This window comes from Rhodnius prolixus, unplaced genomic scaffold (assembly GCF_049639745.1).
Source record: "Rhodnius prolixus isolate KJV_2025 unplaced genomic scaffold, Rpr scaffold_18, whole genome shotgun sequence".
In the NCBI taxonomy this organism is placed as follows: Eukaryota; Metazoa; Arthropoda; class Insecta; order Hemiptera; family Reduviidae; genus Rhodnius; species Rhodnius prolixus.
This window is the reverse complement of record NW_027411636.1, coordinates 1,716,525-1,744,135: the sequence shown is the minus strand read 5'-3', so window position 1 is coordinate 1,744,135 and position 27,611 is coordinate 1,716,525. Positions and strand designations below refer to the sequence as shown.

At 38.3% G+C, this 27,611-nt stretch overlaps 1 protein-coding gene across 5 annotated transcripts in view; it reads right to left on the bottom strand.

Moving 5' to 3' along the window:
• Window positions 1-27,611, bottom strand: part of LOC141462234 (lutropin-choriogonadotropic hormone receptor-like) — a 149,854-nt gene that overhangs the window by 11,852 nt on the left and 110,391 nt on the right. For all 5 annotated transcript variants that reach the window (XM_074143921.1, XM_074143923.1, XM_074143922.1 and 2 more), the window contains 4 exons: window positions 16,379-16,444; window positions 15,304-15,372; window positions 13,968-14,042; window positions 6,893-7,010 (listed from right to left, as the gene is read on the bottom strand). In XM_074143921.1, the coding sequence (XP_074000022.1) occupies window positions 6,893-7,010; window positions 13,968-14,042; window positions 15,304-15,372; window positions 16,379-16,444 (328 nt within the window). The remainder of the gene's footprint in view (window positions 1-6,892; window positions 7,011-13,967; window positions 14,043-15,303; window positions 15,373-16,378; window positions 16,445-27,611) is intronic.

Below are 27,611 nucleotides of genomic sequence, written 5' to 3'. Positions count from 1 at the left end.
AGACCGTGATTTAATCGCTTAATTCTTGAATATTGTGCAAATTACGCTGCAAGTTGAAGAGATTTAAATTTTGTATCTTTTAAGCCTACGCGATTAATTTGTTATTTTTTAGACAGTCTGACGCGAAATGGGTGGATATACTGTAAAATAATTTTTTTCCTGTCTAAGAGGTATTTTGGACCATATGGACTCCATGAGACTGCGCTGCGATGATCATATTAGACGCACCGCCATCGGAAATCAAATCGAAATATATTTTTTCTTCAAAGTTCTTACACTAAATACTAGACTTTGTGTACAGTAGAGTGTTTCAAAAGATGATGACTTTTAAAATTTTTGTAGAGCGCCGGGCGGAAAATCAAAGTTCATTTAAAAACAAAACGTTTCGTCCATATTAGAGCAAAAGCGATTAATATTTAGAGATCGATTTATTTGATTGATTGCTAGTAAATTAATTTCAAATTATAACAATAAATGCAAAATATTCCCTAATTTAGACGTTTCAGTAACCAAAATTATTTGTTTTTTAAATTCTGTACGAAACACATAAAAAATGAAGTGATTTTAACGTTAATTATTCAAAAATTTTCAAAAATGTATATTTTTCTTAATATATATTTTTTTTTCCCTAAATACAGCTTCTTTAATTATTCATAACTTTGAAAATAAAATGGCCATTAAAATGAATCCAACTGCTTTGACTTTATAGCAAATTGTATTTAAATAAACTTTGTACAATTACATGTTTTGCTAATAATTTGAAAAGATACAAAACATTAATAAGGATTAAAGGATTGAAGGATTAAAAAAAAAAAGCAAAACAAAAATTTTTTGATCAATGGTATCGACCTCTAAATATTAATCGATTTTGCTCTACTACGGACGAAACTTTTTGCTTTTAAATGAACTTTGATTTTCCGCCTGGCGCTCTTTAAAATTTAAAAGTCAACATTTTTTGAAACACCCTAGTGTACAGCTTAGTATTTTTTTTTTTTAAACTGAAGTTTAAATGTCACTGACAAAGTTTTAAAAACATGGTTTACTAAATTAATACTAAATTTATCATATTCTAGAAAAAAACCGATATCTGATCTTTTCAGTTTTTACCAGGTGAAACTGGAAACAGATATCTGTCGAGAAAGAGCCTTGTGGGTGGGGGTAGCAGGTAAATAAATGATATGAACAGATGATAAGGTAGCTTGGGTTGCTCAAGGTGGACTATCCGTATTCAAATATATGGGGTGGTCGATACTCATTGGGTCTGGCCAAGGACAAAGAACTCTACAGGCTGCTCCAAAGTACAATATCCGCAGGAAAGAATGGGTGAGGACACACTACACTGTGATCCTTATTTCCGTCCTAAACTACAGACAGACATACACATCACTGACGTAAGAAAAAAACAAATCTGGCATGAATCACTCCTACGACTTCCTTTGACTCCAAAATTCTCACCATGGTAAATGAGAAAATAACCTCCCGAGGGGTTTAGTGTGCCCGGGAAAAAAAAAAACGTACGGACGAGGTGGGAAGTATGCAGGGGTTGCAGAATAAAGGTACCAATGTTTATTGCACAGCGAGCTAGCTGTCAATAACACGCTGCCTAAATACAGGAGAACATAGACTCCCAACAATATGGGCTCGCTAACCCTTTGATTCTCATGCCCTTGCCCATACCCTATTTTCTACCTTCTCATTGTTTTCATCTGTGCTTCTAGTTTTGGACCGTTCACTAGGAGTATAACTGAATAAAGTTTATGAAAGCAATGTATTGGATAGATTTAAGTTGACAATAGCGTAACACATTATTTGTTATTTTAACAAAATTGATTTGATGCCTTCTCAGGCTCAGAGCAAGGCCGATCATTTTTCATCTTGCTCTGAGCACACCTGAAGTCAGGTACCTTGGAATTAGTGGCCGATCTGATGGTTCTGACGCATAATAATCCGTTAAGTGCTCCAAAAACAAATCAGTATCAAATTAATCCCGTCCTAGATTGAAACTGACCAATCCAATTCATTATAAGTTTTGTTATGACGAGCCATTACAAAAGAAACCTAGCGAACAACACTCTATAAAGGAAAATTACATCCTGAGCAGAAGTTCCTGGATTACATCGAACTTGAAAGACATCCAGATAAGATAGTTAGGGATCAACAATGAGAAAGTTTGTAAATAGAGTTGTTGGACAGATAATTCCGTGTTCTTCCCTTAATGACAGTTCTACTTCCCAACTACAAGTGGTTCCAGGTTTCCTGGACAAAGGAACACGAATACCTCGTTCTCTTGCTGCCCACTAATTCAAATATTTTCTCCAAAACCTAGACTTTTTAATTAATTTACCAAAACATAGATTCCACGTCAATATTATAAATGGCGTCGAAATAAAATAGCCCCACCGCAGAAGTAAGCTGGTCACAGCTGACTCTATTGCACTATATTTATAAAAATTATAATTTATTAAATAAACACGGCCTCTTGGAGCGCCACTGGTCGAACTAGAAAACCCGCGGTCAAAATGGTGACGTGGAAGCAACACTTACTGTAGTATTGCATCATGCTCTTGGCACAAACGCGACATACGTCATCAAAAATGATTTACTTTGCTGTAAATGAGATTTTTATTTGCAAAATTTTGTTGTTTTTTTCTAAGGAGCAATGAGAGATCTGATCTCGAATGCAATATACAAACAAAAAATAATATGTTCCCTGCATTATATATTTTTTATCGAATTTATGATCGATTTTAGTGTGTGAATATTTTTGTTGAGCACGTTGGGTGGGGGGCGTACCAACTTTTGTGATTCCTCAGGCTGCAATAAGTAGGACGATTTCTGCACGCTCCTCTCAGCACACGCTTCTCTCTCTAACTAGCAGTTACACGGTTCCACGTAGCGTACGTGCTCTAAATTTAACCACGGCACATGTGAGTTGGTAGAAAAGTACTTAGAAAGAGTCTGTAATTCAGACTCACCAATTACATAAAATAAATTTGGCGCCAACCACATATCCTCTATCTTACGTTTTTCAAGGTTTTTAACTTTTACACTTTATTACAAACCACAAACTTCAGGGCCATCTTTAGGTCTCAGCAATTCGTTAGAAAAGCTAGCGAACATGTAGAGTTGTAGAATTTCTTGCTAATGCTTCCAGGGCAATTAGTTTGAGGTACCCGTGGGATTGGAAAGAGAGATAGAAATCCTTCTAAAGTAGGATTTCAAGGGAACGGTACGGTCTTACGAATATTTTTTGTCGTAATTTAAGGCGCATCCATCATCTGAGCTTTTATCAATGCGCTGCCAGCTTCCGGACAGTGTTCTCTCGTTACAAATAGCATTGCCTGTTAGATTAGATTAGACTAGGGCGGCCTCAAGGCCTACGCCACTGCGACCCCTTTGGATCTATTGTGGCTTTCCTCACTCTAAAGCTCACCCACCAGACCTGTCCTTTTAATCAGACTCTTAATGCTGGAGAGCGGTCTCTTGGGTAAAGCTCCACAGGCCTTGGTTTTTCCTCCCCGAGAAGTATCATCCTTAGCCACACGAGCGCCTCACACTGACACAACACGTGCAGTGTCCGTTTCCTCCTCTTCCTGACAGAACCTACAGACAGAGGCTATCATCTGCCAGGCGCCCATGCGATGCATGTGTTTTCTGAGTCTGCAGTTGCCCAGTTAATAGGTCTACAATTATCTTTTATAGCCCCACGGCCTTGACGGATTAATTCTGCAGTCAGCCTCGGCGAATAGCCTTTAATAAACTCCTTCGCCTGTCTCTGCCCAGTGGTGGCAAGCCACCACTCCTGAGATCTACTCTGCACCCATAAGTTAATGGCCGCAGTCTTAACACACTTCGGAACCCATTGCCTGTTACCAGAGAGTGTGCTGTAAGGGCCAGCTGCTAGATTCAAATCTGGGATCTCCGCTTTCGAATCCAGTACAAGCTAACGCCTTCCCTTAAAAACAGTAAGAATTAAATGATTTTTCGAATTAGAGGATTCTCTAAAAGTTCGAACCTTGAGAATGGTTGTAGTTAGAGGAAGACGTGTTGGTGTTGCCATCAAGTTTGTTATACATAATCTCTGATCTATCTCATGGTGTTCCGCCCAAAAAAGTCTTCAAACACTTAAATCTGTAAGTTGTAAAAAGCAGGGGAATATTTTTAAAGAGTTCCACTTTTATGTAACACTGCTGGTGGTGGCGTGCTTAGAGGAGTAACGCGGAGGAAACTGCGGTAGCCATCTTCCACAGTTAATGCGGGAAACTCTACTGGAGAGCGAGACTGAAGTTGTTAAAATAAGCCCACTTTTCATCTCGCTGCTAAGTAGCGACTTAAACTTTGAATATAAAGCACTGACGACGGGCCTTTGCTATTCTTCATTTCTTCTTATCAACGCTCTCTTCAAATCTGGAAAACAGTAAGCTTCCTTTTGGAAAAAAACTTGGGCAACTTTTCATTTGATTTCCTAATTCTTATTTATATAATATTATTTTTTTATTCTTTATCTCAGATTCTTATTTGAAAAGAAAAAAGGTCAATAGAAAGTAAAAATAAGAAACTCAGACGACTTCCTCTAACCACGGTTTGTGCATCAAAGGTGACTTCCGGTAGATTGTTTCCTCCAGAAACTTATCTGCAAGAAGCACCTATCTCAAATGGGAACCTTCAGCGATATTTTCGAGTCATGCTGTTCGCATGCAGACAAATTCTTATTTGACCCCTAATTTCCGGTGTACACTTGAAATAGATAAGTTTGACACGATCACTTCCTCTCATCTAAGCAGAGTAAGAGAAAGTAAAAATATGGTGAAAAAAACTCATTTTCTCTTACTGCTGTAGAAAAAGTACTAAACTTTTTCAGTAATCTTTGGATACTTAATACTTAATAGCAAGTTAGTAGCTTCAATATTATCGAGCGAGAGAGACGAAGGACAAGAAAAAAGAAATTAAACTTTATTACGCTCTTGGACTTATCGCCCCCCTCCCAGCCCAAAATCTCTCTAGGCTAAGAAGAAAAACATGAAATAAATTTTTAATTGTTTACAAAATAGAATAAAATAAAGATACTTTCTTAGAACCAGTTTTTCTTATTGAGGGAACCTCAGTTGGCTAATCCGGAGAAAACTCTGTAACAGAAATACGATTGCAATACTTCTTCTTACCATTGTAAGAGAAAGTAAAGTAATGTTTCTTTTTTCAGGTGAGGTTTACGTCCAATTGGTGTCGTGTGGCTCCGGGCGCCAATAACCATAGATGTTGACGCGCCTTAAATCATAAAAAAAAAAAAAAAAAAAAAAAAAAAAAAAAAAAAAAAAAAAAAAAAAAAAAGAACTAGACCTGGGATCGAACCCACTAAACCAACAATACATCTTAGCTTTGAGGGTCTAGTCTCCTAACCGCTCGGCTACCGCGTGGCGCCTGTAAGTTGAATGTAAAATAAACATGTTTATGTAATTAGACGGGCAATACAAATCAAGTAACAAGTTTCACTAAGTTTGTTACTGTCGTGTGATATGAAATCACAAATATAGTTTTGCGTACTATATATTTGATTACGCTTCTTGGGATCCGTTGTAAAAGGCAGGAAGTTAACTTTGACAAACATATTTAACCTGTCAGAGTCTCTTTGCTATTAATAGAACTATAAATGAGTTGATCAATAAACTGGCAGGAAATTGGAATTGAACATGTCAAAACTTGTTGATCTATAAACGGCCTTCATATTTCATTGATGTCTCATTCAAGAAATGTTTTCTAATAAGGGCAAAGTCTCGAAACTATTTTTTTTTTTTTTAAAAAAAACAAAGATTACTGTTACGGTGTTAGAATTCTGTTGTAACATTGATGAACTTCTAAGAGTAAAAACCTTGTCGAACTTCTTTACAAAGAAAAAACAAGTTCAAACGATAAAACTAGTTGGTGTCATTGTTCAGGAAATTGCGGAAAATTTGTGGAAAAACAATTATTTTTTCCCCGTTTAATGGATTTAACTCGCGTTTATTTTGGTGCAGAACAAAATAAAGGATGAAAAGTAAGTAAAAAAGTAAATTAATCGCCTATTTTTTCAGGCGAGGCTTAACGTCCAACTACCAATTAGGTGTCGTGGACGGAGGCGACTAGCAAACATACTTTACTGTAAATTTCTTTTATTAACCATTAAATAAAGTACAAGGCCTACAGACCGGGAATCGAACCCACTAAACCAACAATACGTATTAGCAGGTCTCGGCTCTAATCGCTCGGCAACCGTGGCGCCTATAAAGTATGTTTTTGTTGTAATTTTATTGTTATGTGCCTTCTTCAGTGGCTCCAGGATTAATATAAACGGGGATGTATGCAGTGCTGTAAGGTTGTAGATGTTCCAAACAGGTGCTTGCAGTGACTGCAAGGAGGTATTGTGGGAAGATGTGATGGGACGCCAGGTAGATAATACTGATACTGATTCCTCCTCTTTCATCCTCCAACTCCCCTGGAAAGCCTTGGTTCCCTTTGACATGTGGAGGCCATCCGTGGTGTGTGTAGCGTGAATGTAGGAGCCCCCAAAAGTATTATAATAAGGTTTACTGGTTTGCTTGGACATTGTCGACTCAGCGATCATCTAGATCTAGAACGTGAATGCGGCACCTGCTCCATTCTGTGGGGTGAGGGATGAAACTCCAGTACTTCTCCGAACTGATTACAGTGCAATCATTTGAAGAAGAGATACAAGACATATAAACTGGGAAATTGACAGGCCATGTAGAAGAATAAATCGTCCCCTAGATGCCCTCTCAGGCTCTCGAGATCTCTTGGGCGACTGGAGTCCCTCACAACAGAATGGGCATATTAGATCTTGTAGGTTACAGTGCATCATTATTTATCCGAATAAAATGTATACTCGTGAGTTACTTACCTGAAAATTATAAATTGAAGGGAATATCTTCAAGGTCCTGACATTCTGCAGCTGTAGTTCTTCAAGATTGTGCAATCCAGCCGTGGGCAACTTAATTATCGCAGTTTCCGACAGATCTCTGAAACAATATACAAACAAAATTTTTACATCATTGACGATCATCTTAATGCGCTACTGAACCTTTTGCAGCAATGGACTTCCCTGCCCTTTCTGAAGGGGAGCTAATTCTTCTGAGTTCAGTAGGCTAAATAAGTGCCCTTAAAGATTAATAAACATTCTTGGGAATTGTATGGATTAAGAATAAACGTGCTAAGTTTCTAACAAAAGAGAAAAGAAACATCCAAAGAAATGATCTCGAACATTCCGTAACCAGCCACTTCCGGCAGAAGAAATTTCTTCGCTAAGTTAGATCCCATGGCGCATTCGAAATACGAAGTCTTAACTTCTTGCGAGTTTTCCATCTTCATGCTAGGGTTCACTTACTCTAACATATAACAGCAGATATATTTTTGGAAATACACTTTTTTGGACCCATGGGGCACCTGTATTTCCTGTTAAAAACCTGTATTCCCCCCCCCAAGTTAAATAAATTACAAAAGCTGATTCTTGAAGTAATAAATATTTTATTAATAGTAATGTTTGAGAGTTATGATTAGATTCTTGATAAACCAATAACAATTTCTTGGAAACATCAATTCTATTTATTAATAAGTCGAGTAGGGTAATGAGATATAGATTGGCCGATCGATGTTAAGACCGACCACAGCTTCACCTGATGTCTGCAAGCTCTTAAAAATATTCATTTTTTTACCATCACCCATCTTATCTACCTTCTATAATTTTTTTACCAAAGTGCAAGAGAGAGACTTAATTGATCTCCAGTTATTGACAGAAGATGTTTACAACGTCAGAGTAAACAGTCATTAGATTGTCGTCACTGTCCGGTAAACAGGAAGTGGCACTTGGGCGTTTAAACGGACTACCCCCACCCCCACATTGTACTTCCGCCTTACTCAAAGTATTGTGATCACCGGAAGTATACGTTTCGAAGATATCCGGTTAGCTGCAACATCAAAATCAGGCAACCGGAAATACCTTTGCTGAATACGAGGTGTGGCTATTAAACAACCAGACTGATGCTGCAAAACATTTTATTTTAAATTTATACATATTTAGTTATTATCACCTTCAACATACACCACTCTCCTATCTCTACAACGCTCCATGCGAATTTACCATTGTTCGAAACAGTGCTGGAAGTCTTTTTCTGTGAGCTCCTGCATGACGCGTGCCGCTTTTTCTTTCACAGCTTCAACGGACTGAAATCGTGTTCCTTTTATTGCAGATTTGACTTTTGGGGAACAGATAAAAGTCACATGGGGCCAGCCAGGTGAGGCGAATAAGGCGGATGGCCTAAAACTGGGATGTTGTACTTTTGGCTAGAAACGTCTTGACAGACAGACAATGCAGTGTGAGCCGGCGCGTTGTCTTGATGGAGAACCCCGTGACTTGTTCTTCCTCAAGATCGGGTCTTTTTTCTTTACTCTTTCACGGAGTTGAGCAAGCACCTCACGGTAGTAATGTTGATTAATTATAAACGGATATTTTCATCCGTTTTGGACGAGGAAGGGCGACTAGGGCGGTCATCACCTCCGACGTCTTCTCGGCCATCTTGGAAACCACTTGAACCACTCAAAAAACTTGCGCACGTGATACAACATTCATCGCCATAAACTTCTTTCTAATAAAAGATCAAGTTTCAGTAGCGGTTTTACCCAAGTTTTGATGTGAAATTTCACGGCAATTCGTTGCTCTACTACATGTGTAGTATCATGTTTTCGGCAAAACGAAACTAACACCTCTAGTTACACAAACGACGATTCCGGTCAGACAGATTTCTCCTCAAAACACGTGAGACGCTGCACAATTGAAAGAGAAGGCTTTACCGCTGCACAGCTGTCGTGGTCGTTACGAGATTTGGCGCATGCATAGTTCTTCTGTAGCAGCATCAGTCTCGTTATTTAATAGCCACACCTCGTACACTTCAGTTTTTTTCAATATTTTTCTTTAAAACAGCTCCTTCGATCTTGGTTGCACTCATAGTATATAATATATAGATCCAGAACCTTTATTTGAAACATTTCCCTGGACAGATTCGATTGCTCTACGGTCACTTCTGGGAGAAGGAATGGATAGATTTCCTATAAAAAAGCCATTTTTGTGAAACTTTTTTGGGCACCCTCAATCGAGAAAATTCCAAGTGTTAAGCCGGAAGTAGATATTTAATCAATGGATTGTTCACTTCCTCGTAAATGACTCCTAGAATTTTTATGTAACCTCATACACAGTATGATATTCGCCTGACCTGGCCCCATGTGACTTTTATCTGTTCCCCAAAGTCCAAATCTGCATTAAAAGGAACACGATTTCAGTCCGTTGAAGCTGTGAAAGAAAAAGCGGCACGCGTCTTGCAGGAGCTCACAGAAAAAGACTTCCAGCACTGTTTCGAACAATGGTAAATTCGCATGGAGCGTTTTAGGGATAGGGGAGGGGTGTATATTGAAGGTGATAATAACTGAACAGTACACATACATTTATTTTTTATTTCTCTTTTTTAGCATTTTTCTAGAGAAAAATTTTAATTTTCTAATGGGTTTGGAGGCAGGTTTATTATGAGTTACCTTTCAGCGTAATTTACGTGAGTTTTCCAAACTGAGTTATGTTGGTAATAATTTAATGTGACTTGAAATGTTCAAAGTTAGGAAAATCTTTTGTGACTTATAGCCCACAGAAGAGTGGTTCAGAAAGTCGTAAGAGGCTTTACACCAGATTTTTGGTGAGGTTCTAATGTGGTGAACGTGTCTTAATGCTACAGTACTATTAGAGCAAAAACTCCAAGTGACAGGTAAATCCAATTACTTACACAGCGATAAGTTAAAAGTTTTGCAAATGTGTACAACATAATTTTGGTCTGTCGTAATGAATTCCAAAAATTTCAGACCAACTGCTAAATAATTTTGAATGCCATTTTGTATTTTTCCATCATGTTCTGTGGTAGTCCAGAGTGGGGAAAAGTGATTGCAAATTAACTCGCGACATATCCCACGCTAAATGACTAATGACCGTATAATGGGGGAAGTATGACGTTGTTGGTATAATAGAGAGCTATGACGTCGTTGGATAGCATTAACAAAATTTTCTGCATAAATAGTAGATGAGATGTACAGTGGGTCAAAAAAAGTATTCATACACTAAGTTTTCTTACTTTATCTACTGAACTATTATTTCTAGGATGACTATTTCTTCAGCACTGAAATCGAAGTTTAGTAACAATGAATTTAATGCTCTCATTTTCTTTTATAAACATAAAGAATTGAGTAAAAAGCAGAAAAATAATTTATTGTTTGCAAAATAAGTATTCATACACTCAGTCTGAATGTTATAATTAACGCATAACTAAAGACCTAATATTTTGTAAGCAATCCCTTTGCATTTGTTATTGCCTGAAGCCGCCTCCTTGGCATAGATTCATGATGGTCTGTGGCGTAACAAGGGTCCCTAAAGTTGACGCGAGGCTTTCCGAGAGTTGGCGTACTCATCGAAAGCACATACTTCTTTCAACAGGATAACGATCCCAAACATACAACCCAAAAATACTAAGGAATGGCAGCTTTATAATGCCCGGAAACAACTTCTCACCCCTCCACAGTCTCTGGGAATAACCCCTATTGAAAATTTATAGTCTTATTTAGGACGGAAAATTTGAAAATTGAAATGTTCTTCCAGAAAAGAGCTCATAACCAATTTAAAGAAATCATGGACAGAAATCACATCTCAAGAGACACTAAACCTGGTGGAATCTATGCCAAGGAGGCTTCAGGCAATAACAAATGCAAAGGGATTGCTTACAGAATATTAGGTCTTTAGTTATGCGTTAATTATAACATTCAGACTGAGTGTATGAATACTTATTTTGCATACAATAAATTATTTTTCTGCTTTTTAATCAATTCTTTGTTTATATAAGAAAATGAGAGCATTAAATTCATTGTTACTATCTTCGATTTCAGTGCTGAAGAAATAGTCATCCTAGAAACAATAGTTCAGTAGATAAAGTAAGAAAACTTAGTGTATGAATACTTTTTTTGACCACTGTAAGTCCCTGTTGAAATACGTAACAGTTGGCTAGTAAAGTGCTTGGAATTTTAGAGATCTGTTATATCCGCCCTTCTTAGAAATGGACCCTTTCTACGTTGCCCAAGTCTAGGGATGAGAAGTGGGCAGAGCGTTACGCAACCACATCCTGGAAACTCATTTCTTAACGTCTTCCGTTTCACAATCCTTCCAGTTCTTCATCGCTGACAGCCAACTTATTGGATTAATATCAAACGATTTTCCGCGCCAAAATACACCTGAGCTGAATAATTAATTTTCACGAGAAATTCATTAAAACAGGTATGGTTCATAATTTGAATTTATTTGGTCAATTAATTTGAAGAGTATCAAAGTATATTTCTCTTGAAAACTTGGATGTTTTATTAAATTTCTGTTGGTTCCTAGAAAATTAATGATCTCTTGTACCTTACTCAAAAGAAAAGCGAGGAGAATTACTCATTTCCCCCAGAATTTATCTCTAAATTTGCTTTTCCTCATCAAATGTATTTTAAAGAACCAATCTACTTAAGATCTTAGAGGAGTTCTCCTCTGATACTTGGAGCAGAACTGACTTTCTCTGGTCCATTTTCACAGCATCAGCATCTCACCTCTGTAAGGCCATTCTCTCTCTTGTGTGGGTAACAAACATTACCCCACTTACGCCAACATCTCCATTTTATTTTTTCTTCGGAAGTTGGCTTCACCTGGATGACACCTAATATAACCAACAAGCTTTTTCTTTCCGTTTGTACAGGCTAGCCGAAATAAATCTATAATTGCCTTGCACGCTTCTTCAGTCGTACACAGCTCTACTTGGCGGCCCTTATAACTTTCCCGCCATGCTTTTTCCCGCGCGTCTGGTTCCCGCCAAAACTTCGGTAGCCTCGCATCTTATAACCTTTGCTGTGTTTTCATTTCTGAGTTCTTTCCCAGGCTACAGTGCATCTCGTTCATCGGCAAGAAGAAGTAGCAACAACCAACCGCATTCCTGTATCCTTTACATTACACATACTTCTCTTCAGCATCACATTTTCTCCATCTTCATCTGCAGGGGTTGTCTCGGTGTCTTTTGTTTGCCCTCTTTATGGCCCTGGCCCTGCCGCCTTGGACCCCCACCTGGCGTCCAACCTTTTTCGAGGTGGTGGGCACTAAGGGCACTGCAGATTAACCCTCTCTAAAACTCACGCGTTTTCCGCTTCTGGGTGTAGGCGTCTTCGCGCGCCTACACTGCTGTAGCGTAAGGTGATGGTGCAATGCTTTGTGACACAGTCTGTGGTCTATCTTTTAGATTCACTGGTCCCTGTGGGTACGCCAGTATACCTACCTGTGAAGATTTCTGGTGTTGGGAAGATTTCAATTAGCTAGTGTCAGAAGTTACGCGATGCTCTGAACGAAGCCTGTTCGAAGTTTCAAGGGTAAACACAAACTGTCTGCAACAATGTGTTAACCACATGCACGAAGTATGAGGTGTGGCTATTAAATAACGAGACTGATGCTGCTATAGAAGAACTATGTATGCGCCAAATCCTAACGACCGCGACAGCTGTGCAGCGTAAAGCCTTCTCTTTCGATTGTGCAGCGTCTCACGTCCTTTGCAGAGAAATCTGTCTGACCGGAACCATCGCTTGTGTACTAGAGGTGTTCAGTTTCGTTTTACCCGAAAACATGATACTACACATGTAGTAGAGCAACGAATTGTCGTGAAATTTCACATCAAAACTTGGGTAAAACCGCTACTGAAACTTGATCTTTTATTAAAAGAAGTTTTTGGCGATGAATGTTAATCACGTGCGCAAGTTTTTTGAGTGGTTCAAGAGGTTTCCAAGATGGCCGAGAAGACGTCGGAGATGATGACCACCTGGCTCGCCCTTCCACGTCCAAAACGGATGAAAATATCCGTTTATAATTAATCAACATTACTACCGTGAAGTGCTTGCTCAACTCCGTGAAAGAGTAAGGAAAAAAAAAGCGACCCGATTTGTGGAAGAACAATTCCTCAGGGTTCTCTCCATCAAGACAACGCGCCGGCTCACACTGCATTGTCTGTCTGTCAAGACGACATTTCTAGCCAAGTACAACATCCCAGTTTTTTTGGCCATCCGCCTTATTCGCCTGACCTGGCCGCCCCATGTGACTTTAGATCTGTTCCCCAAAGTCAAATCTACGACATTAAAAGGGAACACGATTTCAGTCCTCTGAAGCTGTGAAAGAAAAAGTGGTAAGCTTCATGAAGGTTCCCAGAAAAAGACTTCCAGCACTGTTTCAGTACAATGGTAAATTCGCATGGAGCGTTGTAGGGATAGAGAAGGGGTGTATATTGAAGGTTATAATAACTAAATATGTATAAATTTGTAATAAAATGTTTTATAGCAATAGTCTCGTTACTTAATTAGTCACACCTCGTATATACACTACGTTGATAATATATCATTACGTCACGTGCAACATTTTTCCCTGATGAACGTAACTGCAGAATTAATGAAAGTAAATTAAGGCTATTAAAATTTATTTTTATTAGAAAGGTCTTTTATTAATTTTAAGTTAGAAAAATAAAGTTCTGAAGTTGGTATAAAATCTTGCTCGCTAAACATGATGGGAGAAACAAAATATTGAATTACAAAGAAGATAAGAGTTAATAACAAAAGAAAAAACTTACGAAAAATAAAGCAAAACAAAAAAAATAAAGTGGAAGCTAAAAGAGCTATAAATAAACAAATAAAATGACAATAAAAAAGTTAATTGGTGAAGACTTTAGGGGAAAAGTTTTGTATTAAACCAATAAAATCTCATTTAAAAAAAAGGGGACACCATTGGTTAGGGCGAGCGTAAACAAAGCCAACGGTGATGGTGGAGGGGGATTACACAGCAACTACTAGCGCACTCTATACAGTCCAGTTAGACTGGCGAACAGCTGACTTACAGCTGTCTGAGGCTCTTGATGCCCTCGAAGCTGTCCGGATGAAGTACTCTCAGCTCTTTGTTGCCCCGCAGACTTCTGCAAACAATACAAACATTTAATGAAGCTGCCTTTTTTTTTTTACTAGCAAATCACAGACAAAAATAATAATACTTTTCTTTTCATCTCTTCTTTACTCTTTTTTGGTTCCAATTCTTATAAATTACTCAACAGGGCCATTTTCATAGTAATTGTACAGTTTCAAAAATTATGTTAGAATTAATTTTTTGACGTGAATACGTCTTTAAATTTGCTATCATATGGAGGCAATCAAAAAAAAAAACCTAATAACAAAATCGGGGGATACAGTTTGGCATTATAGTCTACGAATCTATCGTCTACATCCAAAATTAAATTAGACCACGGGATAGCTAAAAGATCAAAGAATTCATTACGATAAGCGAAGACTGTGACGCATCGCGCGCGCTAGACGGGAAAGCGCCGCCATTTTGCTGCGTATCAAGATTTGCAATTACTATAAATTTTGACTCGGAGAAGCTACGATGTTCGTTTAAGTTTTAATCGTCAGCTGTCGTCACAATCTATCGATTGCATATAAAACATTAGTGTAAAATAGTGGCAGTGAATAAAATAAAGGTGTTAGAATAAAAAAGTATCAAAAATATATAATGTCGGCCTATACGCGTCGAAAAGCCAAAACCAAATACAGAGATCGTATACGGTTGGAAAGGGCTTTTCAAGAACAATCGAATGGTAATAATAAAACACCATATGACCGAGTCAAGCTGTGCCGGGAACGTAACGTGACGATGTCAGTACATCTGCAGCTGGGGCCGGTTGAAATTATGCAAATGGATGATGAAATCGCTGCTACATCGACTATAGCGGACTGTATAGGCATAGAATGTGTTCGATCGTCGATTTGTTTCCTTGATTTCATCCTAAATACATAAATAAAAATATTTTATATAAAAAATATAACCCGTTACGGTAAACGTATTCACGTACGACACAAGCCACACGTTAATTTTATTTTTAACTTGGAATTTGAACTTAGTTTTGAATGCGGAAGTTTAGAACTTAGAGAACTGTAATAAGAGGAAGTAAAGGATTTAAAATACTGTTTTGTTTTTGTTTTTACTGTCAAGAAGGCATTTGTGGACCCTTCTATTCCTGCAGGAACATTCAAGAGAAATCATCTACTTTTGATATTAACCAAACTATCAAAATAATTATATTATCCTGGTAAATTCCATTACCTTCCCAATTTGAAAAGGTTTCACACTGTGAATTAAATAATTAATATTGGTAGAAATAATACGTATATACAGGAACTTACAGCTTCTCAATCTGCGATCCATGAAAGGCCCTCCTTTCCACTTCCGCTATCTGATTGTAGTTCAACAATCTGTAATTATATTTGTAAACTCAATAACCCAAAATAGTGGAATGGTAAAATATTTTAAGGTTTTAGAAGCCCACTTAGAAGTAGACTCTCCAAGCAGATCGTCAGCCCTAAGTGACCAGGTATTCCAGTTCTTCTCCAAAATGTTTCCTGGTTGAATATAATGTAGATCTAAAACTTTTATTTGGAATATGTGTACACTGGTGTGCTGTCAACTGGAGATGAAGTGGATGTAGTCACGAAAAAGAGATTTAAGTGGCTATTGATTTACAGGCACGAGCGGAATATTGGGATTTGTTTGGGGAGGCTGAAGGGGGCTGTAATGGAATAAAAGACAAAGAAGGGTGTAGTGGCTAGCATCAACACTAACTTAGGGCACGAACTTGAATTACAATAACTAACTGGGCTAAACTATTTCACAAGAGAATTGACCTAAACTAAGTGACTCTGAGATGCTAGGTCCAGCTTCTATTCTTCTCAGCTCACCTGACCCTTTTCAAACACCTCAATTTCCAAATTCTATGACAGTACTTTAGCAACAAATTGAACAATGAACAGTGCAGGTAACCGTTTTTGGTAACTGAATTCTTAAATCCAGAAGGAAAATTTTGGACCTATAATTTAATTTCTCCCTAGTCCCTGGTCTCACAAGTCGACAGTTTGGGAAAGTAAAGAATAAAAAATGGAAATTGGTAACATTCTTTCTTTCTTCCATGTACAGTACATTAGGCTAAAGAAAAATTGGCTTTCCCCTAAAGGAAAACTTGCCACTTCTCTTGCCGAAGTGACCTGCATAGAATTCTCCTGGATAACGAAGTAAATAAAAGTTGAACCAAGCTAGATGCTCCGAGTTCTTGTGTACATAACATATGTTTATATTCGTGTAGCTTGGTTTCCTGTTTGGTTCACCGCATCCATTCGTATTAATTGGGCGTATCTTTTCAATTATTACTTATACCTAGGTATATAGAAATGATATTTGCTATTTAAGTAAAAGCTGCATACTTACAACTGGTCGGCTGTAACTTGGAAGTTTCTCTCCCTAATCACGTTGAGCATATTGTTCTCCAGGTCCCTGCAACGTTCAAGCGGAAATGGTATTACTCCAAGAGAGAGGATACTTCCTCTTACCTCTTCCCCCCTCCCCCCCCAAAAGAGTGTATTGCAATCATGCAGAGTTTTGACCATAAATACTGAGAGACCTCATGAGTAGAAAGTAGGAGTGGTATTCATAGATATAAATGTGTTCAGGGAGTATCTGTCTAAATGGTTGCCCCAGAACAGGAGGGGGCAGGCTCGGCCCCCCCACTCCGCAGAGGATACGATTTTTTGCTGTTAATTTGTCAATTATTCAATATTTTTCAAAAAAAAAAAAAATCTGTCAAATATACGTACACAAAAACATCAACTACGATGGCCCCCAGCGATTTGATGATCTAAAGTTGGCAGAAATATAGTTAGTACGAGGCGCCACGGTAGCCGAGCGGTTAGAGGCGAGACCTGTGAAGCCAATATGTATTGTGGTACTGGGTTCGATTCCCAGTCTATAGAGGCCTTAGTTTTTATTTAATGTTTAATAAAAGAAATTTACAGTAAAGTATGTTTGTTAGTCGCCTCCGTCCACGACACCTAATTTGGTAGTTGGACGTTAAGCCCCCGCCTGAAAAAATAGACGATTACTTTACTTTACTTTACTGTGGTAAGTACGTTCTTCGAGAATGTTTGCATAAACTGAGTAAAGAATGTTCTGCTTTCTAAATTGCAATAAGATCAAATTTGATATTCGATTTTAGGTACGGTGGCCTAGGAACCCGACCATGAGCTTATAAAGAAAAGCTATTAAATGAGTTTTTCTGAGGAAATGTTTCAAAATAAAATGTAAACATCTTTTTACATGAATCGAAGGAAATAAGTTACAAGTAAGCAAGTCTCAGAATAAATTCTGGGACTTATGTATGTTTACGACGACATTTTATATAATATTAACAATGGTGAGTTAAATGCTTGAGTTAAATTCAAAATATGATGGAAATCTGTTGGGCGGAAGTGACAGTATGTTACGTACATCCGGTTCTTTTTTTCTCAAGTTTTTGATTAATTTACAGACAAACCGGATACGGAGGAAGAAGTACAAACACATGATGCGAAGAACCATACTGTCGTATTTTCCTTCGGGTTTACCATTTGAAAAGCTATTAATCACACGCACTAAGCATGTGTAGTGAGATATTCAGTTTAAATTAGACTTACATATTTATGATTTATTGCCGGTCACAAAGACTGCCAAATCTGGGAGGTCTTTTGACATTTCCGCCTCTACACCACCCACACTCAAACTCATAATCAAATTATGCATATTTAAAGATACATGCAAATGTATGCGCTCAAGTATCGCTCTGCTTCCTTAATCAAGTAAACATTCAGCTAAGCATTCCTTTGATTGCTTAATTCAGAAACCTAGCGTCTTGTAAAGAGCGAACACAAAATTTTCTTAACTGAAAATCAAGAAAATGGTTAGGGGGATGGAAATTAATATTTCATTCATGTTGGATAAACAAGAACGACTTTCTGCTGGAAATGGAAAACCTTAGGGTTTTTGGGTTTAGAAATGGTAGTCCGTTTTTTCCAGCGATTTAATTTCCATAAGAGCGCTTTTAAGAAAACATCTCTTACACCTTTTCATCGCAGCAACCAGTTTCTTTAGTTGGGAGACAAAGATTTTTTTCCACCTTCAAGAGGCTGGAGTGTCATCCAGAGAAGGAAGATCTTAACTCTCTCTCTTACTCTGCACATCACAGAGGAAAGCATTGCAGTTCGTGTAGATTTTGGATGCTGCGTTTTAAATGGTATGGGAAAAACAGGGCTTTTCCGCGAATTGGTCTGCGGCCAATATGTGATCATGTTCATGATCCGAAGGCTAAACCAACCATCCTCCCCCCACACAAATAGACCAGAGGGACTCTACCATCATTATTGCAATGCCTCGACCACCTCGAAACCTTTCCTCAACTCTGGTGAGCCTGGGAGACAGTACTCCAGCGGGCTGTGGCTCACGATCCCTTTGACTTCTTTCGTAGAGAGACTAGATTAGATTAGATTAGAAAAGCCGGGACGGGACCTATACCCCACGGCACCGCAGCCACAAGAGGCTTATTGTGCCTTCCCTCTAAGTCTAGTAGACAAAACCTCCCCTTCTAAAAAGGTTGAGGGCTTTCCCTGCCAGTTCCTTCTGCGCTATTATCTCCTTTGGCCTCAAAGTTCCAAAGATATGGACTATGTCACCTACTTAAGGCCTAGAATGGTCACTGGCCCAGTCATGGATTCCATGACTTACGGATTTTCCGCACCCTCCTGGTGTCAGCTTGAACTTTCTACACCATTCCAGGTGAGGATGGTATTCCCCATACGCGTCCCCTAGTAGTCGCCTGTTACCACAGGCAGGAGATACTTTGCGACCATTCTTACCCGGTCCCAAACGGAGGCCAATATGTGATCAGCACAACTCAAAAACGGAATACTGCTGTGCAGTTCAAATTTGATATTTCAAAAATTGTTGCCACGATAGGTTCCGCTAAAAAAAAAAAAACCGCCAACCGGAAATGATTATTGATTAAATTTAAATCAATTCCACTGATTGCTTCTTTTAAGGCAGTTTCAGGGAAAAGGCGGAATTAAACCTCTTCCTAGTGTGCAATGTGCGAACTCATTAATTCTAAATTAACAGAAATGGCGGGGGAAAAAACTCGCAGACAGGAAGGAAATTCTCCAACTTACCACTTCCGGAGTTCCTCCACTCACGCTCGAGATCAAAATCAATGAATAAAATGAATTTTAAACAAATTTCAAGTATTGAAACTTGATAGCTCGTAGCAAGGAAACTACGTGACTTGGTAACAATCAGATTTTTCTAATTGAAGTGAAAATGACAAGTTGAGAGATGCCATAGAAGATTAATTGAAAATGTGAAGAAGAAATGAAACCAAGTTTATTGCAGTGTGGCCTTGAATCTGGTTATTTCCTTTTCCTTTATCCTGTTGCGTCATTAGATAGACGCAGTGATTGGACTTCAATAGAATGATTGGTTGTAAGGAAAACGTACAAAAGAAAAAGAAAATCGTTACAATTTAATTTTCTTCAGATTCTTTTTAAATATGTAAATTATCTGGTGTGGAAAAGGTAGGAAAAGATGACTTCCTGATGAGTCAATTCAACAGGTGTACAAACAAATGACAGGAAATTGAATTTAGCTCTGTTCACTCAATATAAAAGAGGATTTCCCAGTTCTAAGGAATCCATACAGACGAACATCCTGTCTCCATTGTTGAGACTTTATAACTAGTCTAGTCATTGGCTTGTAACAGCCATTCAATTAATTAAACCGGAAACACCTCCTATCCTACCTCTCCCCCCAGAAAAGCCTTTAATCGAATTTTCCGGGATATTGTTACAAATCCCCTGCATACCCCCAAAAAGTTTACGAAAGTAATTTTTTATTAAACTCACCCCGTACATCGGTTTTTGAAAAAGGCTGATGATACTTTTTCGATCAGAAATCGATGAAAAACTATCGAGTGCTAAAGAAGGTTATAAGGCTGGTTATGCGACTATTTTAAAACCAAGTACATTATAAAGTATAGTAATGCCTATTTTTTCAGCCAGGTTTTACATACAACTACCAGATTAGGTGTCGCGGACGGAGGCGACTAGCAAACCAACTTTACTATAAATCTCCTTAACAAAAACTTACAGTTTAAAATGTTAAGTATAAGGGTTGATTAAACGCCAAAAGGTACACAAATCAGCGAGTACCCAACATTTCATTAATACTTCATTAATAGTTAAGTAATTCTACTGCATTAATTTTCATTAATGTTATTTTTTAGAATTTATTAGATGTCACAGACCCTTATGCTGGCCATTTTCGTCTACAAAATATATATGTTCAAGTAGCACTGTAGATTGACTGTAATATCTATTAATCAATAATAATCAAACTATTAATTACAGGTTGAAAAAAAAAACGTTATAAAAAATATAAAAAAAATTATGAGGCTAAAAAATTCAAAACTTTTTTTTAAAAGAAACTTCACCAACATACATCAATGATTTTCAAAAATCGTCGGTTTAAGTTCATTCTTCGATTAAAGTAATTGTTATTTTATGTTGTAGTCAAACGTTTATAATAATAGGTAATAACTATCTGGCTTTATCGCAAATAATACAGTTTCAATTACATTCTCAATCTAGGTATTCATCCCACAATGTTGTAATATATGTAATATAAAATAAATAAGATATGCATATTTTTAGGGCAGCTAATTATACCAGTATTTTACTATAAGTAAAATTAGGGGGACTACATTAAATTACAATAGAGAAATCAATAATTGTTGTTGAATAATCTACTTGTTATAACTGGGTGTTATTTGTGCTCACGAATATTTCGGTAAGACGAATTCAAGACAGTAGCCTACTCTAACTTTGTCTTTTTCTACTTTAACACACATGTACGTCTATGTGATTTATCATAATTATAACAAAAAAATATTATGAATGAAGTGGCCAGCATAAGGGTCTGTGACATCTAATAAATTCTAAAAAATATTAATGAATATTAATGCAGTAAAATTACTTAAATATTAATGAAATGTTGGGTACTAGATGATTTGTGTACCTTTTGGCGTTTAATCAACCCTTATACTTAACATTTTAAACTGTAAGTTTTTGTTAAGGAGATTTTTGTACCTTTTGGATAGATTTTCCTTTTTGTCTATTTTGCAAAATTACATATCTGCTTTACAGATTTTTTTAAAATTTGGAATAAGCAATTCTATCAGTATAACCTGATAAGGTGTTAATTCGGAACCGTAACTACCACTGGAGAGATCTTTTTAAAGAATGATTATAGTTGCGGTCCCCCAAACCATGCTCAATAACAATTTTTTTTAATAAAAACGTTTTGAATAAAATAGGAAGGTATTTGTACGTAAATAGCAAAATTAAACTGCGATTTCAGTACTTCCTTTTAAGAGGAGAAAGAAAAATAAACTGCGATTGCAGTACTAGGCAAAGAGGCAAAGATTTTGAATCGAACGACAATTCATTGATTTAAATCGGTTCACTCATTGATAATTTTAACGATTGCAGTACTTCCTCTTAGTAGGTGTAAGAGCGTAATGGCACTTCGCAGCCACGTAGAGGAGCTTTAACCACTTATTCGAGCTGAATTTTATCAAAATCGGACTAAGCGTTATAGAAATATTGGTAATAATAGTTTTAGAAAGGGCCTTACTTGGGTGGGGCAAACTCCCCTCCTTATGAGGCACGGCGTCGAGACTTTTAAAGTGCAAATCTGTACAAAATTTCGATTCGAATGACACTTCATTCATAAAAATCGGTTCACGTGTCGATAATTTGAAACGATCGCTATACTTTCCCTTAACAAGTGTAAGAGCTGATCGCCGCTTTAATGTTACGTACGAGAGCCCTAACTCTATCATCCTACCAAATTTTATCAAAATCGGGGCAAGATTTACAGAGTAATTAGTAATAATAATTTTGAAGTGGGCCTTACATAAAGGGGGCTAACTCCTTTCCCATTCGATATACAGGGTCGAGACCCCCAAAAGGCACATCTACATAAAATTCTGAATTGAATGACATCTCATCCATGAAAATCGGTTCGCGTGTTTAGGCGCTACGTTGTTTACAAAAAAGGTAACAAGAAGAACAAGAACATTTTTTGAAAAAGCCGTTTTCGCTCATTTTCGGCAACTTTTTTCTCGAAACCTATTAGATCTGGGTGGTTGCAAAAAAATTACAGCTATAAAGGAGGATTTGCCCTATATTATGAAGAAAATTTGGGAATTTTATCTTTTATAGAAAAAGAGAAAAAAATTGTCAAAGTTGGGTGTTTTTCAACGTTACGCTTTTTCGTGCAGTTTTTGATGGTCAACCCTTATACAACTGTCCTACCGGACAGTTTTAATTTCTCATATTAACCATTAAATAAAATCCAAGGTCTAGACCAGGGGAATCGAACCCACTAAACCAACAATACATCTTAAGCATTGCGGGTCAAGTATCTTAACCGCTCGGCTACCGTGGCGCCTACATTCATTCAAACAATTCATTTAACTAAATAAAAAGGAGACGCCGACTTATGAAACAACGTATTACTTTATTCTGAAGCATCAACGAATTTTCGTAAGTATAAATTTAAAAAAAATGTCGTATGGTTCAAATAAATAATAAGAAAAGCACAATGGATGAAAACTGAGAGGCTATTTATTGATGGAAAACTGCCAGCTGTAAGGACTAAACGTAGGGGAGCTCCAGCAACAAGGACAGCTTGATGAGGTGCAGGCTTTTCCGATAGGTTCACCCTCGGCTGAACTTCAGGCTTATCTTGCCTGAGGGAAGCTTGACCTTATCCCTGCCACAGACAACCCTACTCCCACTTCGCACACTACGACAAGCCAATAACTGTGATGCAAGAATTCATATCTACACCAACACACAAACACTTACACGCTAATAAAATACCCAGCCTGCCAGATCTTGGGAAAACAAATGGCCAGAGAATAATACAATATCTACTGTAATAATAACTACTTTAGGAGAGAGAGCACATTCTTTACTGTAAATTATTAGCTGTAAGAAACACCAGCGTGTTCTATAAAAACATGCCAGAACATGTCCCGTTGCCTGGCAACTGTTTATTTTGTAGTTTCTCACAAAGCATAATATTGCTGTTTCGTGCTTGCAACCAAAACAAAAACAGAACATAAAAAACCGGCCGTAAAGCGTCACAAGCCCTGCGCAGTGCCTTTTACGGAAGGTACGTATGAGGAGTACGAGAGGAACTAAAATAAACCATTTTAATGGCAAAGTTAGGGACGTTTCTAGGTTTGATGAAATGGCCAAGAGGACGAGTTTTAGAAAGTCAGGAACAGGAAATAGGCGTCACGGGTCCAGGCACCCTTGGAAAGCACTAAAATGGTCATTAAGGAGGCAGCACTTTCACTGAAACATTCATACATCCAGGTAGGAGAGGCGGGAAAGCCTAAGAGGTGAAGGCGGAGCCACCATGGGGCTGTAAGTCTTCTCGCAAATATGTTCTCCTGGGTCGCACCCTCTCACAGACGAACAGAGAGTTTAGGAGCCATCCATACACAAACACTATCATTTCACTTGGGGTGAAGTTGAAGTGGCTTTCCTCTAATGTACCTTTTTTTGGGCCCAAATTACGGTCTTACCACTTACGTAATATTAAGTGACTGGCTACCATTCCGGGTATGAAGAAAATTATACTTCCGGAAGTAAGAAATGTTTCTTAGTTAACCACGTTTGCGTGTGAAAATACTTCCTGAAATCTGATTTTTTAGCAAGATTTCCGGGTGAGAGAAGTTATTTGAGCTTGCCTCTAACGTGCTTTCAGGAAATGATACAGTTTCATTACCTACTTATATAGTAACAACTAACTTCCTTGCTAGAATCTTTTTATCAAGGATAAGAGAAAATTGCGGAAGTGCTTCGCACGGGGACCTCAAAGAAATGTATTTCCGGTGAAAACCTCTACAAATTATCGACACAATCGTGATAGTACTCGGAAAGTAAATAAAGTAAAGTAATTGTCTATTTTTTCAGGCGGGGCTTAACGACCAACTACCAATTAGGTGTCGTGGACGGAGGCGATTAGCAAACGTACTTTACTATTTCTCATTTAACCGTTAAATAAAATCCAAGGCCAAGACCGGCAATCGAACCCAGTATCACAATGCACATTAGCTTTGTAGGTCTCGCCTCTTAACCCGCTCGGCTACCGTGGCGCCTCGGAAAGTAAATAAATTCTCGTATTAATATTTCACATTAAATGTGGTATATTTAGAAGTGTTTGAGAACACAAATAAGTTTAAACATCGTCGAATAATCACAACTCGACAAATATTTATTTCTGAGTGTGTGAACAGGAAATGGCTGGAAGGAAAATCATTGGCCGAATGCAGAGCAAAGGAAAAATCTATTTCCAAAATAAATATTTTCACAAGTGCCCTATCACACTGAGTTTTTCCTATTGGACGAGTAAATATTATATTTTATATAGAGAGCCAGTGATAACGCCTCTAACTGTCTATTTACTACCTCAGCATAACTTCCTCTCGTCCACACTCCAGGCTTCCGGTAAGGCCGACTGTCTATTCTCTGTCCTAAAGGCGACCATTTTTTTTTGACTGCTGATCTTATGCGCCCGTAGCACGCACGTTTATTGTAGCCCTGACCGGTTTCACACTTCCATCCATCATTAGAGGTAGGAAGAATACAACAAAAATACGAGCTGCTAAGTACGAACGATACTTCTCAGCACTGCGGACTTAGACTCATTTTCGACATTCTGTTTTGTTTGTTCCAGAGAAATACATTTTTTCTCTTTATCTTATCTCTCGTAAAAGGAGGAAATGTAATGGACCGGATGTTTTATTTGATGTTTTTACCGGAAATGCCCTTGTTGAGGTCATGTGGAGGGAGAGGAAATTGTTTTGACCAAATGGTCCATGAGTGGTTGGGAGTCTGTCTGTTTGTCTTTCTGTTTCCCCCCAAAAAAGAAGAAAAATCCCTGAAAGCTCTTAATTGATATCTCACTTCGAGGACTTCAAGATCGCTCAATCGGAAGTGCCCCCCCACTGCTACAAAGATTTTCTCGGAAACGGCTCCTGTGATTTCATTTCCGTTCAATAAGAGAGACGTAACTGATGATCAACACAGAATGCGCTGCCGGGCGAATATTATTAGTAAGGATTAATATTATAAAGCCAAATAGAATTACCAGGACTAGCAGCTCTCTATCTCTGTCTCTCAGCTTTATTTGGAAATTCAATTTAATAGCATTATTTATTCAAAGGGATGTCATTAAGTGGGGAATTGCGGCAGCGATCCCAGGAGTACACACCCTGGGCCCAGCAGACCTCCAGGAGCAGCACTCCCCTAGATCCTCTCCGTTATGCGCTCGCTCCTAGTTGCTATAAGGAATAATCCCAGTTAATTCAATACCCAGATCCTGTCGAGTGGATAATTATTTGAATTAATCTACTTCGGGCCATTTTATCCTAAATAATGAGTCTGCAATGGTCTTAGCCGAATAAACCAGCCAGCGGTTCTTGTGCAGCTGTTCATGAACTCTGTTGGTCGGTGATGCAAAGAAAGAAAACTCTATAAGTTTCGAACGTTTCGAACTGTGTTTAGTTTTTCAACTATAAATTGTGTTCAATAAAACAAAATAACGAAGAATGCGATAGAGATAATATAATAATATGGGAATCTTTCGTTATTCACTGCACTGGCAGAAAATAGATTTAGGAAGGGAAGGGACTAGCGCAGAGGTTACCGTGAACAGCATCCCGACATGGAGATCTTAGGATCAAATCCAGCTGCTGGCCCTTAGATTATCTCTTCCTAGGAGCTTCTTGCAGCACACGGGTCCGTTGATGAACTGTATTTTTTTTTTTTTTTTTTTGGCGCTTCAACATCTAAGGTTATTGGCGCCCGGAGCTTTTTTCAGTGCACTGCCGGCCTCCGGACAGCGCTCTCTCGCCACAGACAACACTGTCCATCACCGGGACACAGTGAGCTGTAAGAAGCTCCTAGGAAGAGAATAAATCTAAAGGTCAGCAGCTGGACTCGAACCCGGGACCTCCGTGTGGGAGTCCAGTACGCTAACCGCATAGCTAATCCCTTCCCTGATGAACTGTATTGTGTTGAAACAAGAGAACACAGTCCGGAGGCCGGCAGTGCAATGCAACACGTCAAGTCGTACACTGTAAATGGTACTAATCCGCCAATAAAAGTGGTCGCGACCATCACTAGTGCAATGAAGATAAGATGTTTACAGAAAATCGAAATGGAGCCATTTCGAAGGCCAAACTCGAAAAAGCGAAAAGTCGATTCAGTAAGTGGTACTTCCGGTTCAGAGATTTTCGATCGCCATATTGCTATCAGGATCTCAGGTTGGTCCAATTTGAATATTTATTGATTTAAGAGCTTTTTTTTTTTTTTGGGAGACCACAAAAAAGTCCTAAAAACGGACATTCCCGGCGAAAAACGTGAAATCTAGAATGATCGCAACAGTTTCCTCAGCTAGTAAAAGGAATAAAATGTGTTGGAAATGTCTAGGTCTGTTCTAACAGGTTTATACTTGTACGGTGCGTGCGCAATGAGATTACGGTATATTCCACTAGAATTCCAATATTTAGTTGACTGTTGTAACAAAACCAGAACATTTTTTCTTTTATTGTTTTGCGTTTATCGTGCTACAATCAGCGCGTTAGCGCTATAAGTAACAGTGGTAAGGTAACGAGTGGAGAAGTTACCCAGTGATAACACTCCAAAACATTATATGGTTAGTCACTCTCTTCACTGGAGAGGAGATCACGAGGGCCACTGTCTTTTAAGGCGTCCTGTCCGGGTTACCAAGAAGAGTTCTAGAAGAAAGATTTTGGGCTAGAGGATTTATATGAGATTGCAGGCTGAAGTGGAATTTTCTGTATCGTGTTTTCAGCAACTTGGGTGATAAAAGGAATGTTAAGGTCACAGTGTGTATAGTCCAGGTTGGGAGACATAAAATGGAGCGTTTACGATAGTTCGAAGTATTTTAGATTGTAGCGATTGAATCCTTACGGAGATTGGAGCGTTTGGTTGAACCCCACAGATTGGTTCATAAGCCCAGATTGGTTTCAAAATAGAAGTATAAATCAGTCTTTTGCTGTTTTGATCTATCGTCTAAGAGTCTTTCAAGTAGTCGATAGCGTCTGTTTAGTTCTGTTCTTTTAAAGTCTAGTGTGGGGATTCCAAGAAAGTCTTCGGTCTGAGTAAAGCCCAAGGTAGCGGACAACGTTCACTACTGGGTAGAGGTGTTTAGGTTATATAAGGCTGGAAACATAGTGGAGCGGCGAGCAAAGCGGCGATGATAGCGAAGAGCAAAGCGGCGATGATAGCGAAGAGCAAAGCGGCGAAATCAAACACAAGTAAACATATGGGACCGCGCATAGTGGCGAGCAAAGCGAAGATAGAGCAACGCTATCTATAGAGAGTGGAGCGAAGCGTTATGACATGTTTGATTTCTTCGCTCTCATCGCGCTCAATTTGTAAAGGTTATTTTTCAAAGGTTACGGATATTGATACATTATTGGTTTAGTTTGTTTAAAGAAACCTCTGTGGGGCCATAGTATTTGTGAAGCTACAATAGT